Source organism: Alosa sapidissima, chromosome 10 (genome assembly GCF_018492685.1).
Source record: "Alosa sapidissima isolate fAloSap1 chromosome 10, fAloSap1.pri, whole genome shotgun sequence".
In the NCBI taxonomy this organism is placed as follows: domain Eukaryota; kingdom Metazoa; phylum Chordata; class Actinopteri; order Clupeiformes; family Clupeidae; genus Alosa; species Alosa sapidissima.
The window spans coordinates 5976664-5991364 of NC_055966.1; the positions used below are offsets into that span (position 1 = coordinate 5976664).

Sequence of the window (14701 nt, forward strand, 5' to 3'; positions counted from 1 at the left end):
ACCGTGGTTGCCCTGAACCAGACTGTGATGGATGTGCACAGGAAAAATTCAATGACAGAAGTGAAGCATTGGATCAACAGCTCTCGTGATATTTAGTGGGAAGGACGATTTCAAAGTTTCAACCCTGCAAAATCAAAAAGTTGCCTTCACCTAAAGGGTTAATAACAACAATAATACCAGTGCCCAAGAAAAGTTCTGTTTCTTGCCTACGACTACCGGCCCATCACCTTAACATCTGTGGTGATGAAGTGCCTGGAGAGACTGATTGCAGCTTACATCAACACACACCTGTAATTGGCTATTTGATTTTCTGACGGGCAGACCCAAGCTGTAAGGATAGGCAAAGCACTCTCATCCACCTTAGTGCTCAGGACCGGGGCCCTGTCATCCACCTGTCTCAGTCCTTTACTTTACAGCCTGTTTACACATGACTGCGTAGCTATCCATAACTCAAATTCCATCATAAAGTTTGCAGATGACACTACTCTGGTTGGCCTCATAAGCAACAATGACGAGACGGCCTACAGAAAGGAAGTAGCAAACCTTACCCTGTGGTGCCATGATAACAACCTCTTCCTTAATGTCAATAAGGAAATCATTGTTGACTTTAGGAAGGCCAGATCACACTCCTATTACCATCAACGGAACATCTGTAGAGTTGATAGCTTCAGATTTCTAGGCGTTAACATCTCAGACACTTTAACATGGTCACTAAACACCAAGTGCACCCTCAAGAAGGCACAACAACGCCTTTATTTTCTGAGACGTCTTAAAAAGTTTGGCCTAAGTACCAGAGCACTTGAGAACTTCTACCGATGCACCATTGAGAGCGTTCTTTCTTTTTGCATCACAGTGTGGTACGGGAACACAACCTCCCAAGACCGCAAACAATTGCAAAGAGTTGTCAGGTCAGCAGCCAGGATTATTGACACTAACGTACCTGATCTCCACGACATTTACACTTCCCGCTGCAAGAGGAAAGCTGATTGCATTATTAAAGACCCCAATCATCCCGCTCATGCTCTGTTCTCTCTCCAGCTCACTCTCTCTTCTCTCTGCTTCCCTCTGGCAAGCGCTTCCGGAGCACCACCCACACCACACTATTCAGAGACAGATTTTTCCTACAAGCTGTCAGAATCCTAAATGTATGTCCCATGTCCATGAGGTTTTATTTATGCTATTGAGCATGCAAGTATAGTGGTTGTGTGTGTCGGTGTACGTATATATATATATATATATATATATATATATATATTTATGGCTGTACATATTGTGTGCATGTTTGGAGTTTGGCTATGTGTGGTAGTCCTTTTCCAACTTCCTTTATTTAAGGTCCCCCATGTGTTACCCCTCCTTCCACTAATGCAACTTTGGCACAAGAATTTCGCTATAGTCTACTGCAAAGTATACGCGACAATAAAACTTTAACTTGAAACTTAATGACTTTCAAATATGTGTCGTGTGTGTGGTCCAGTTAAGAGGACACTTATTTTAGTGTTCCCCAGTAGGCCTAGGCCACTAAACCAGTGAGAAGTTGCTTTGCCCAGCGCCTATAACGAATGACGAAGCACAATCTAAATTTAGGACGTTAGATACTTAAAGTATCTTACCAATAGTTATTTTTGCTTTGTCGCGTAAAAACATTTAATTTAAATTGCAACAAAAAATGGTTCTAGCATTTAATGGGACTGGTTGGTTGGAACCACCGATAGGAACGCCCACAGTCATCCTGGATACAGTGATCTCGAAACCCCTCGTCACGTTTAGCAACCATTTTGTTCATAGTGCCGTTCTCTCGAAGCTGAAAGCTAGGTCTCTGTGTTTACGTCCAGAAAACGACCGAGGAGATGGCATAATTCAAATAACTTACTGAGAAGATAATATATGTGAATTCGATATAACAGTACATTTCGGTTACCTCGACGAATTCAGATACAAGCTGTCTTAAGCGTAGATTGTTTTCTCGTGATATTTTTAGGTTGTCAGACTGAAAAATCCCAACTGCTAAGTTTAGCAGGCTAACGTTAGTTAGCTAACTTGCTAGTGGCGAAATGGCGGCGAATACAACGCAGTCTGCGCCTCCAGCTAACTGGTATGACGCCTCTGTTTTTGTTCCTATTGATGGCATGTAGTTATATTTGTGTAAAACGAACCACTGTAATGTCCAATCAACACCGCATGTAATAGTTAAATGGTAGTTGATAGATAAAATGCCATTAAATTAGCTAGCAACGTAGCGATAATGTTATTAGCTAACGTTAACGTTAGCTAGCTTACGTACAAGGAGTTTGAAATGTTAATCGACAGTGTTGAACTCGGGGCTGCTAACTTAAGGCTTATGTAACATTCATTTTAACGTGTTGCTCTGACTGAAGTGTGTATATACCGAGTAATTACATCATAAGTAAACTAGCCAGGTTTCAGAGTCTAACGTTTGCTACTTAAAATTAATTTACGTTCAACAATACCGAAAAGCTAGTGCTGTTTGCTAATGCTAGCGTGCTAAAGTATTTGTGCCACAGAAATATGTTGTTTTGTAAATGGCTAGTCAGTTAGCATTACTGGTTGGGGTTGCGTTACGTCGATGTTGACCTTATTTAGTGTACTTTACCCTGGTCATGTGGTATTTTCTTATTTTGACACATTTACAGTACACAGTGCAATAAAACACCTGCACAGCAATATATGCGAAATTGTTTAGAACGAAGTCATTGTTATAACGTTAACTTTTATTGACGTTAGGTCCATATCGATACATTTCTATTAGAATCTGTCTGTCACCCGAGTTAGAAATATTGTAACGTTAACGTTAGGTTACATCTAATGTAATGTAACAGCTCATAGTTGGCGACTTTACAGGGGCACCGTCTCTGATACACTTTTACGTTAACTAGTATATCTGACAGATTTGACTTGACAGGACACGCCACAGGCCTGTCTGCCAATTGTGTCAAATTCTTTGGCAGTATCATGATGATAAAGACATTTCCAATAAAGAGTTCATTCCAGCATATTCCAAAACATCCCATGGTCGTTAGGTCATCAAAATTCCATGAATACCTCACCAGTTTAGTTTGTACTACAGATCTCAGCTTGGCCCCCTCAAAACATTTTAAAGACAATACAACCTGGCTGGAAACCAAAATTAAGATAGATAGATAGATAGATAGATACTTTATTTATCCCCAAGGGGAAATTCAAGAAAATGATGTGAAATTAGCATAGTTAAATACCCAGTTTGCGTCACCATCAAATTTATTTCCACCTATGTCTAATGTTGGAGATATTGATATTGCTTTTTCAGTTAGTACAAGGCCTGGGATTACTTGGATGGGTAGATGTGTATAAACCTTGTTTCTCTCCTCTGTTTAGGCCATTTGCTGGTGCCCCAGGCACAGATCCCCCTGTACATGAGAATCCAGAGTGGGAAAAGGCCAGACAGGCCCTTGCCTCCATCAGCAAGAGTCAGAACACAACTAAAACCTCGCAGGCTAACTCCACCAACACACAGGTGAGAAAATCACTGTTTTGGTGACTTTTGTAATATTTTGTGTGGTTTATCTTGGTTTGTTTAATTTTCTCATAGTTCCTATATTTAAACGGTGAATGTGAATCACAGGGCTGACTTTTGTGATATGTTTTGTGGGTGTTTTAGGCCGGGCAGTATATGATGGGAACTGATTCGGCTGGACTTCGACCACCACAACAGCAGCAGCAGCAGCAGCAACAACAACAGTATTTCCAGTGGTACCCACAACAACCGAACCAGCAGTATGGGTATGGTTCATATCCATACAACTACTACTACCATCCTGTTCCTCCAGTAAGTCCGGTAAGTGTGTGCTAAATGTGTAGTAAAATCGGATAATTAAAGGAGAATTCCTGCAATTATTCACATAGATCTGTTTCTCGAGGTCACTGAGTACTGTCAGTACCAAAACAAACCCCGAAAGGAAGTTTTTCACTAGCTCGATTTGCTGCAGCCAACAGCTAGAGCTACAGTGCTACACTTTGGGGCCATGTTTATTTTATTATGTTCGGTGACCTCGAGAAATAGAGATCTATGTGATAAATCGCCGGAATTCTACTTTAATCTGGCCTTAGTCTCTTCCAAAAAGGTAGAAACTCAGGGTGCCTGTGCAGCTTTACTACTTTAGCATGAGACCTTGCATCGTTTACACATCACTCAGGGGCCAGCTGATTATTAAAACACCACGGCTGTTTAGGCTACACATATCCGCCATTCACCTGTGCAGCAACTTTCGCTGCTAATTTTGTTTACTTCTCCAACTGCCTATTACTATTGGCGATTTCCAATTGGCGGCGCTAACATTTCATGTCACAGTTAATGAATTAATAGCCTAATGTTATCCCTGAGTAGCCTAGTTGACAAGCAGCTAACCAACCCATCTGTGTTCTAAAATCAGTTTGCCAGCTAAGGCTCTTGCATGCTGTTAACAACTGATAACTTTGCCTGTTTAAAGAGGTTTTTTTTTATCTCTGCGATTGACTTTGTTGTGATAAGAACAAACCAGTTCATTTGCATGCATGAGTTTTGAACTTAATTTGTCCTGTGGTGTTGATAACCTTCAGTGAACATCAAGCTGAACTGTCATTTACATGTATTTAAGGCCTACTAAGGGGGCATAGGTTTTTTTTGAGGGGGCATGATGAGCACAGGATGATAATTATTACATGTTTACAAGGCTGGAAGTTCAACTGATTGAAGTAGCTAAATAAAATGTCATTCATATCAATTCATGCACCACCTAATGTCGTCATAACTTGGCCTCTAGGAAATAACAGTTTATGTTTAATTGATCTAAAAATGTGTTGTTTATACTATAGAATGATTTATTGTTTGTCTTTGTTAAATAATACCGAAGATAAAAAGCTTATAAAATAATCGCATATTAAATCACAATATTGGTAAAAACAAGTCTCCTAGTGGGTAGTCTGTACATTCAAAGAACTGGATATATAAAGAGTGTTAGATTGCAGATCTAAGCTGATTTTTCAGATTCAGAACTGTGTGTGAAATGGTTGTGCTTACTTTCCTCAGTATGCTGCAGCCGGTTATCCTCAGGGTCAGTATGGTGTTCCTGGGGCGTACCAGCCACCCAGCACCCCAACAGGACAGGTAACAGTTATTCTTTGGCATCATTTGTTTTTTACTGGTTGTTGTAGTGGACGATTTGAAAGTTCACATGCTCACTGTATTAGTGAAGAATTAATTAACTGCTTAATTTTTTAAAATTTCCTCCTACTGGTCAAGCCTCCTGCCATGTCTATGATGGAGGACCAGTCCTCCAGTTACCCCTCCCAGCCACAGGCCCCTCCCACCTCCGCCCCTCTGCCGCCCCCTCAAAGCCCCACCACCTCAGAGCAGCCCCCTCCCCCTCCACCCCCTCCCGTTCCCCCTCCCCCCAACTCCCAGTACCCTCCACCCCCCTCCCAGACCCCTTACAGTCCCAATGGAGCCATGCCCTACCAAGGGAACTACAACCACAACCAGCCTCGCTATGGCCAGGGCTACCAGGGTCAGGGCTACCAGGCCTCCCAAGCCAACACACAGCAGCAGGGTCCCCAATCAGGGCCATACGGTGGCACAGGGCGGGGCGAAGGAGCCAAGAAGCCCAACAATGTTAACAATGCCAATAAAGGAGGACAGCCAATGTGGCAGCGAATGAAACGTAAGTACTGCCATCATGTTAAAGATAATATCTTGAATATAAGGAACTATAAAATGCAAAGCATTCTGTGAGTTCTCTCCTGTGTGGTTTTATGGTAAATATAGCCTAGGCTTATTCTGATTACTAGTTTGACCTTAGTTGGTGTGAAAAGAATGACTTGATTGCTGGGTTTCAGTCTCTTGTGTGCTGTGGCTGTAACATTTCCTCTCTGTCGTCTGCAGAGGCTCCTGGAGCGGTCGGAATGAAGTTCAACATTCCAAAACGCCCATACGTAATGACCAATCAGAGCTTTCCAATAGGCGAGCAGGCCTCGGCAGTGGCTGCCGCCACTGCAACTACGGTTGCGTCAGTCTCTACTGCGGTCACGGCCACAACAGCCGGAGGTGTCCAGAAAGGGTGGGTGAACATGGAAGCTTGTCTTGGCTGTAATGAGATAGGGAGTGGTGTTTTGGATTTCATTCCACATGAAGGAGTAAAGGCAAGCAGAGACCGTTTATCAGGCCTAGACTGCAATCATGTTCACTGTTGACAGGCAAAGCTCTAAACAAGAGCAAGCATTTTGCGATAATATCGTGATATGTTGAAATGCTACTAACAGTCCAAGCTTTGTTTTGATATCGAAACGGTGCACATTGTCCTGTCATAACCTTTGATCTTGTACAATGTGTCATACTGCTTAAGCAGATATTCCCTTGCTTTGATGTAAAGTGACCAGAGAGTTTGATGTTATCTGGACAATCTTCAGTTTATGAGGTCTATTCGGTCACATAGCTGTTAGAGAATGTTAGTTAGAGCAGCTTCTGTAACTACTACTCCATTCCCTCTACAGGCCTCAGGACTGGCCCCAGGCCATGAAGGAGTACGTGCAGCGCTGCTTCACCGCCTGCGAGTCCGAGGACGACAAGGACCGCACTGAGAAAGTGCTGAAGGAGGTGCTGCAGGGTCGCCTGCAGGACGGCTCCGCCTACACCATTGACTGGACCAGAGAGCCGTTGCCAGAGTGAGTCCCATCCCGACTCTGGCTCCACTCATTCATAGTTCTGCGGCATTTTTTTTATGTTATTTTGGTTCTTGTGGTGTTTTACTTTTGGGTTTTGAATCTGTCTATTTGATTATTATGTTGTCTTCTCTCTTCTAACCTAAGTGTTGGATTGTCTGTGTGTGTCTGGCAGGTTGAAGGCCAAGCAGTCCCGATGGGAGGCGGTGCCCCCTCAGCGAAACCAGGACATGTCCTTGGGCAGAGGTGGAGCCACGCGGGGCCGTGGTGGCGGAGGCCGCCTGGGACACTACAGGAACGTGTTCACCCAGCGAAGCCCCTCGTCCAGCTCCTCGCGCTCCTCCTCCCGATCCCCCTCCCCCTCACACAGCCGCCATCGCGACCGGGACCGACGCAGACGCAGGTGAGACTGAGGACCAGAGAATCCCTAGGACAGCCAGGTGCAGTCAGTTAAGCTTAATAGCCTAGCGGATGGCCAGAGAGTGCACATACACTGTATGATTGGCTTTGTGGTTTAAAGAAAGACCACTTCATCATGTCTGTGATTGTGAATCTTTGTAATCATTTTAGTTTTTAAGCACAGGTCATTTGCATTGCCATGGGGAAATTTTCAGACAGTGTCAGATAAGCTACCTAATTAGAAGTGTTATGTATTGTGAGGGGGACATCGACACATTCAGTGAATCTGGCACGCTCTCCCCTCAGTGACTCCGATTCCCAGTCCGACAGCAGCTTCTCCAGTGACCGGCCACAGATCTCCCGTCGGAACCAGAAAGGTGGGCGAGGTCGCGGTAATGATCGGGATCGGGGCCGCGGTGGCGGAAGAGGAAGAGGAGGGAGAGCCAACAGAGGAAGGAGGTAAGAACAGCCAAAGCTATATACTGAAGCCATGTTGGATGTTTGAGTCATAGCTTTAATGGAATCACAGAGTTTGTGTGGTATAAAATATAATAGCACTGGGATTCCCTTCCCAGGAACGCCGAGGACTCTGGTATGGGAATGGGTAAGAAGCGGAAAGGCGGTAATGCTGGTCTGGATTTCCACGACCCCATGCGGGAGGCCAAGAAGCAGAGCCGCGCGGCACGCTTCCACACCAAGCTGCGCACAGAGCCGCTGGTGCTGAACATCAACGCCATTGATCTGCCCAACGCCACCCAGGAGGGCCTCAGCTGGGAGGACTGCCCCATCGTGGGTACCTGCCAGGACATCACCAAAAACTACCTGCGCCTCACCTGTGCCCCAGACCCCTCCACCGTCAGACCGGTGTCGGTAAGTCTTGGAACACTTCATAGCCAACCTCAGTCTAGTTTATTAGGTGGTATGTTATGGATTAGCCATAGACCGCTATGATGTCTGTAAAACAGTATTTACTGTTGAATGAGTGATGAATGATGTGTTTTTTGGGGTTGGTGGTGTGCTTCAGCTTGTGGAATATAAAGAAGCACAAGTGTTGGACTTCAAATCAGTGCTCTTGTCACTACTACTATTTTTTTAAATTTTGTTTTAAAAGATTAAGTATGTCATCCTTTCTTTGTAAAGATGGTTTTGTTTTCCTCTGAAGGTTCTGAGGAAGTCTCTGATTGCAGTAAAAGCCCACTGGAAGAATAAACAGGATTACCAGTACGCCTGCGAACAGATGAAATCCATCCGGCAGGACCTCACAGTGAGTCCCTTGTTACACAAAGCCATCATCCGTCTATTACAATCCCAAGTCCCATAATGCACCTCCTCATGTCTGACTCATTTTCCTGTCTGCCTGTAGGTTCAGGGTGTGAGAACGGACTTCACTGTAGAGGTCTACGAAACCCACGCTCGCATCGCCCTTGAGAAGGTAGGACTGCCCAGAAACCAACTCTGTCAGGCTAGGAAGCACCAGGCAAATGGAACACAGGGGCCGTGAGTCATTTTGAGGGGGAGACACTAATGTGTGTGTGCTGTTTTTCGTCATCAGGGTGACCACGAGGAGTTCAACCAGTGCCAGACACAGCTGAAGGCCCTGTACAAGGACTGCCCTTCAGAGAATGTGGGCGAGTTCACAGCTTACCGCCTCATCTACTACATCTTTACCAAAAACTCTGGAGGTCAGTTTGCCTTTTACTTTTGTGGCTTTCTATTTATTTCCTGATCTTAGAGGGGCTTGTGCTTACAGTTGCTGGAAAGGTTAATGGAACAGCTGTGTGTTTTTCTAGCAAGCAGTTTGATAATGGAGTGCTTTGGTAACTTCATTGTAGATAAACCTCATACAGAACAGGTCATTCTGACCGCTCGGTCATAATAGAAAACAAAAACATTGTCTTAGTAATATTGAAGCTGGATTTGTGAAGTGACTTGTGTGTCTGACCCTCAGACCTGACGACTGAACTGACGTACCTGACCCCTGCTCTACGAGAAGACATGTATGTGTCTCACGCTCTGGCGCTTCGTGCTGCCTGGGCCCTCGGAAACTACCACCGCTTCTTCTTGCTCTACCGGAAAGCCCCGCGCATGGGGCCTTACCTCATCGACAAGTTTTTAGAGAGAGAGAGGAAGCTGGCACTCCGGGCCATACTCAAAACGTGAGTGAAGCACGGAGACTCCGATTCTCTCCTAATGTCTGCTGTGGTTGAAAACAGATTTAGGGCATATTACAGAAACTTGTCCAACTAGATTAAACAGAAATCTGTCCAAGTAGATTAATATGACCATATTTGTGCTTCTTTTGGCTCTTCGTACTTTGAGGCTAAACATTTCCTTCTTGTCTTCTCTCTCTTTCCCCTCTGCATCCCCTGTTTCCTCCACAGATTCAGACCGTCAGTACCGGTGGAGTATGTGCAGTCTAGCCTGGCCTTTGATTCTTTAGACACGTGCCAGGCCTTTCTGACGGGTCTCGGGGTGTCCTACCTGCCTTCTGACCCTACTAAGATAGACTGCAAAGCCAGTTCAGCTGGTCTGGCTGCTTCCTGATCTAAGGGGATCTTAGGGAGTGGGATCCTGGGAAGGAGGGAGAGAATGTGAGCGCTTTCCAAAGGAAAGATGGCAAGGCTATATAAGGGACCTAGTTCAGCACTGCCTAGGCAAGGAAGGGACGTAGTCTCACACACATACACTCTGAGATATGGTTAGGCAGACTTCTCGCTGTCTCTGATAGACTGGTATTGACCAAGCCTATCTCTCACCAGCCAACACCTCAGATACATGCTCATCAGGCACCTTCATTATTGGAATCACAGCAGTGACTTCACACACCCATAACGACCCATTCAGACTCCGACTGAATTGCATAGCACAGGCCCATGCGTTCAAGCACACTCAAGTTCTCCCCAGCCTGCACGTGAGGTTAGCCTAGCGCACAGGCAGCCAGAGGCAGGCCAGTGTCAGGGTCTCCCAGGTGGCAGCGCTCCCTAGCAACACTATTGCTACGCTAACAGTGTTCTGTTCTCATGTCTTTTTCTTCCCCTTCAAGCCAGCAGCCTCAAAGCTCAAGAGAAGACAAAAGCCCTCCACAGCCTAAAGAAAGAAAGCAAGCAAGCAAGCCCAAGAGAAGAGTGTCTGGTGAAAGGTCATATCCTGTTTCCTGTTGGCGATGTGATCCAATGTGCGCCGCCCAGCCCACAGAGACTTTTGTCCCACAGTGTTTCGCAGAGATGTTCGGCCGCAGCAGCTCCATAGCCAGTGTGAAGAAGATGGTGGTTTGTATGCCCTAACCTGCCCCGCACACCCCCTCTCAGAGATGTCTACAGTGTACCCAGCGCCATGTTATGGTGGGGTGTGGGGGGGTGTCGTCTATTCTCACCCTTCCCTCCACTGTGCTCCCCCCCCCTCCCCATGTCCTCTGCCTTGTGATCTGTGAAGCTGTTTGTTGACTGAGAAAGCCAAGAGGCTTGGAGCTAGCCTTTAGTGCTAGTGGGCCATACCATACCTGGTGCAAGAGCCTCTACCCCACCCAGTCGTACCACATGGGGGAAAAAAAGGCCCCTTTCTAACCAGGTGTCACAGCTTGAGAAAATTGGGTATCCATCACTTGCTTGTCCACTTCTCACTCCCCTATTTAAAGTGAGCTAGGTTAGCCAAGTCACACAGCTGGTGCTAAGCATTGACTCTTGATTGTAGCTGTGGATGAAGTGTTAACGGAGATGTGTTTCCCTCATACACATGCTCACACACACGCAGCCAGCTACCTACTTACATCTAGACCCCTCGCAGATGCCACAGTCAATTAGGAGCGCCCACCCTCGTCCTGCTGCAAGTCATCATAGGCCACAGTCCTAGCAAGTGTGATCAGGCTTATCTCCACCCCTCGCGTTAAGATGGCAGCCCAAGTTTTCCACCCGTGTAGAAGACAGATGCCGATTGCCACCCTTTGCAGCTCTCCAGAGGCCGCCGGCCTCCTCGCCATCCCCCAGGTGGCACCAGGCGTGGCACACCTCAGTGTGGCACCAGCTGCCACCAGTAGCTGTTGTCCATCACCAGGCCTCTACCTACCGGGTTTGTGACGTCCAGCTCCAGGCACAAGCTTGGAGGGCTTTGGGTTTGTATGTGTATGCCACTCCCCACAACACCTCACCCTTTTCCAGATACGAAGCACGTATGTACGTATGTATGTATGTCTGGTAAGAGAGAAAGGGACTTTACTGGCTGAGAGAAGAGGAGCAGATGACAACGCAGCAAGTATTCTGATGTGCTTGTGCTGTTTTTATGCTAGTCAGAATTTCTAATCAACTTTTTCAGAATTGAAATGATGCCCACAAAACAAACTACAGTATTAACCATTGCAAATATATCAGAATTAAACTGTAATTAGATTTGGTATTTAGAACAATATTTTCAAAATTATACCCCAATTAATTTGGTCATTTAGTAAAATTCATGAATTGAGTGTCCAATCCCAAAGCTTAGATAGTGTGGTTTTTAGTCTGTTCAGACTCACAGAAGATTGTAAGGACCAGTATTGTTATCTAACACTTTACATTTATATCTTGTCAATTCCTCATGAAGTAAGGTTGTAGTGGTTTGTCTGTTTGCTAATTTGAGATTATTTTGGTGAATACTTTAGACCCTTTGAACAGTATTTAAAGTATTTAGAAATGTTAATCTGCTGTAAAGAGTCTGCTGGTCAGTTTCTACAGAATTCTGGCAGAACTGAGTCTGTCCCCACAAATAGTTCACTTTTCATTCAGTGCCATCTTTCAGGACCAACGGTGTAATTGGCCACGTAGAGTCAGACTGTCGTAAAGCTCCCTCCACAGGTTCTAGAAGTGTAAATAGTGTACATAATGTTTTGTTTTTCTTTTTGTATTTTAATTTGTCCTTTATTTTTAGAGGGTAAGTGTATGAATGAAGCAGAATGATGTGACGATCTGTGTTTTGGTGGGTCAGCCCTAAAGCAGCTCCTGTTGTGCTGGTGTAGATGGGTCATCTCGGACCTCATATTGCATTTTTAGTAATGATTAGCAGAAACGACTGGAGCTGCTGCCGGTCTGAAGCTCCAATCAGAGATTGTACTTGCTAGGGCTCCAGGCAGCCTTTTGATGACTCGTGTCATGTGACAAGTGTCAGTGATAAAACGATAAAAGACTTTGACCCTGTCCTACATGGATAATGTTGAGATCAACCAGCAGCACTCCTAGTGAATAATGCCACCTATAGACTAACTTTTCTTTACAGGGATTGTAATAAAATGTTGATTTATTTTCTCAATAAACCAAATCTTTTTCTTGTCCTTTTGAAAAGCTAGCTTTGTTTAGTAGCATGTTGTCAGTCCCCTCACCCCACACCCTGCCACTGGGACGTTTCAGTCCATGTCACCCTGGTTATTCACCTATACCTAATCTTTCCCTTTTCCTCTTTCTAAGTTTTTCTCTTTTTTTCTGTCGCCACATTTGCTTATTTACAACAAATAGTTTTTTTGTTGCTTCATTATTCATTCAATTTTTAGAAGTGTAATATTTTTAAGCATATGGTTCACTGACTGGCAAGAGAAAGATTTGGTTTAATGCTACCAAACAAGCACCTGCTGTTGCTTTCTTGTCTTGATACGTTTGATAATAAGCTGTGTTTGGTGGGGTTTCCATCTTGATCCATTCATCTATGTAGAGTGCAAATGGCACTGATCTACATGAAATATCACTCCTCGTTAAGTGAAGGTGTATACCTGGCAGGTGTATACAATGTATGTAAAAGACTTTTGAAGAGTTTCTGCCCCTATCCACTGGAGTCAATTTTGTCAATTATAAAAATTGGTAGTAGTACTGATTTTTTTTCTTTTTCTTCTGTTAGTAAGTCATATCCATCATTATTGTGCAAGTTTGCAGGAGAAGTTATGATGTTTTAGCTTTATTTATTTATTTTTTTTTCATTTTACATTTAAAAAGTAAATGCACTGCTGAGAACGTAGTACTCTGTGTTCTAAATGTATGGCTTCTACTCTACTCTCCATCTACACTCTCTCTCTCATCCATCACTGATCTTATACTTACTACAAGATTGTTCTCTGTCTCTGCAGTTTTGCATTTTGGGAGCAAAAGGAGGCTTCTGAAATAAAAGGGGGAGAACGCATCAGAGGAAAACTGGAAAAAGTTGTGGGCACTGGAAGACTTGCACCAACAGCTTAAGTCTCTGCCATGTTTTCAGGCTAATTGATCTTAAATGCCTCTGCACATGAAGATTGTGTTTTGGTGAATGCCGTTAGCTGTCTGTGTCCTGTTTGATCTTGTTTCCAACTAAAACACTACATTCTCTTATCCAGTCCGTAACCATGACTGCCAATTAACAACCAGCTACTGTTGTGTACCTGTAGCTTCAAAGACATTGAATTAAACTGAGCAATGCTGTTGGTTATTATGTTAAGTTTTTATTTCAGTCAGACAAAGTGTTTACTGTTTGTTCAGAAGTGTCTGCATCCATTGTTTTTCCCTTACCCCATCTGGTAGTGGTTTGCCATTGTTATTCCATTTGCTAATATATTAAGTAGCTCAATTGAGACAACAAATTAGAACTTAAATTCACCCTATTTGAAGGAATTTTTATTTTGTTGATTTTGGTTTTTTTTTTTTTTCTTTTTTTTTCACATCTGGGTAAAACCCTCAGTATTTTGGTGGTGCATAATCGATCTGGACATACAGTACTCTACAGATGTTTAAACCTGTTTCCTTTAGTGTTGATCATTCTCAACTACATTCAGTTGTTCAGGCTCTTTATTTTCTTTCGGCAGAATGTTATGTTATAGTGTTTTATTTCTTTGTTGGTTGCTGTCTGTAATTGTGATCTGTGACATTAACTCCCTCAGTCCGCCTCCACTCCCCTTAGCTGACACGCTCCCACCTCATCTGGAGCACACCCACTATCCCTGCCCTCTGTTGTACGTGTTCTTTTCCCCTTAAACGAAATGCTTACATTCGGTACCCTTGTATTTCCCTCTTTCATGCCATTATTTCTACCACCACAGTGAAGTTAATCCATCTGCCATTAACTAACTGCACTCATTCTCCCTAAAGAAGAAAGTGAAGCTGCTTCCAGCCCCTTGTTTCACTAACCCTGTTCTTTTGTCCCCCCCCCGTTTAGTCGTGTTCTGTTAGTGGTTTTGTCCAAGCATCTTAACCAGCATGTCTAGTCATGTGAATTTTCTCCACCCTCCTATCTTCTTTCTCCTGCTTTCTGTTACTTCCTCGTTCTTTCTGTCTTCATGCTGTTTTGGGCCTGTGTGCAATCATCGTTCCTGTCCTCTCCTCTCCCCCTTCCGCTCCCACTCTGTGGAGTATGTGTTGAGTAGTCTTTGCTGAACTGTATGTTGGTACTACTAGCACATTCTCTCAGTAGTAAGTATGGCATTTGTGCTGCTTTGGTGCCCTGTTTCTCTTGCAGCTGACTCCTTGGAACTTGTGAGGATGTTATTTCCCATGGGAAACACAACTCCTTGATCCTCCTCCTGACTTGGATAGTTTTCATACTGTTGTTTTTTGTAAATATTAATATACTGTACATATGTACGTTCATTCTTCAAACAAGAAATAAAGGAAGTTTAGAAAATATTCGG

General features: G+C 44.2%; 1 protein-coding gene across 2 annotated transcripts; it reads left to right on the forward strand.

Annotated features, from left to right (window-relative positions):
- The first annotated feature begins 1761 nt into the window (after positions 1 to 1761).
- Positions 1762 to 14696, forward strand: leng8 (leukocyte receptor cluster (LRC) member 8). 2 transcript variants are annotated; one of them, XM_042106064.1, is made up of 15 exons: positions 1762 to 2092; positions 3373 to 3511; positions 3656 to 3832; positions 5063 to 5140; positions 5276 to 5693; positions 5915 to 6089; positions 6523 to 6693; positions 6866 to 7093; positions 7396 to 7548; positions 7665 to 7959; positions 8252 to 8353; positions 8453 to 8521; positions 8642 to 8771; positions 9038 to 9245; positions 9471 to 14696. In XM_042106064.1, the coding sequence occupies exons 1-15, from the start codon at positions 2052 to 2054 to the stop codon at positions 9631 to 9633; spliced, it is 2547 nt and encodes an 848-aa protein (XP_041961998.1). In that variant the 5' UTR covers positions 1762 to 2051; the 3' UTR covers positions 9634 to 14696. The 2 variants fall into 2 exon arrangements, with proteins under 2 accessions (XP_041961998.1, XP_041961999.1); XM_042106065.1 differs by having other exon boundaries at positions 3656 to 3823.
- Positions 14697 to 14701: the final 5 nt, after the last annotated feature.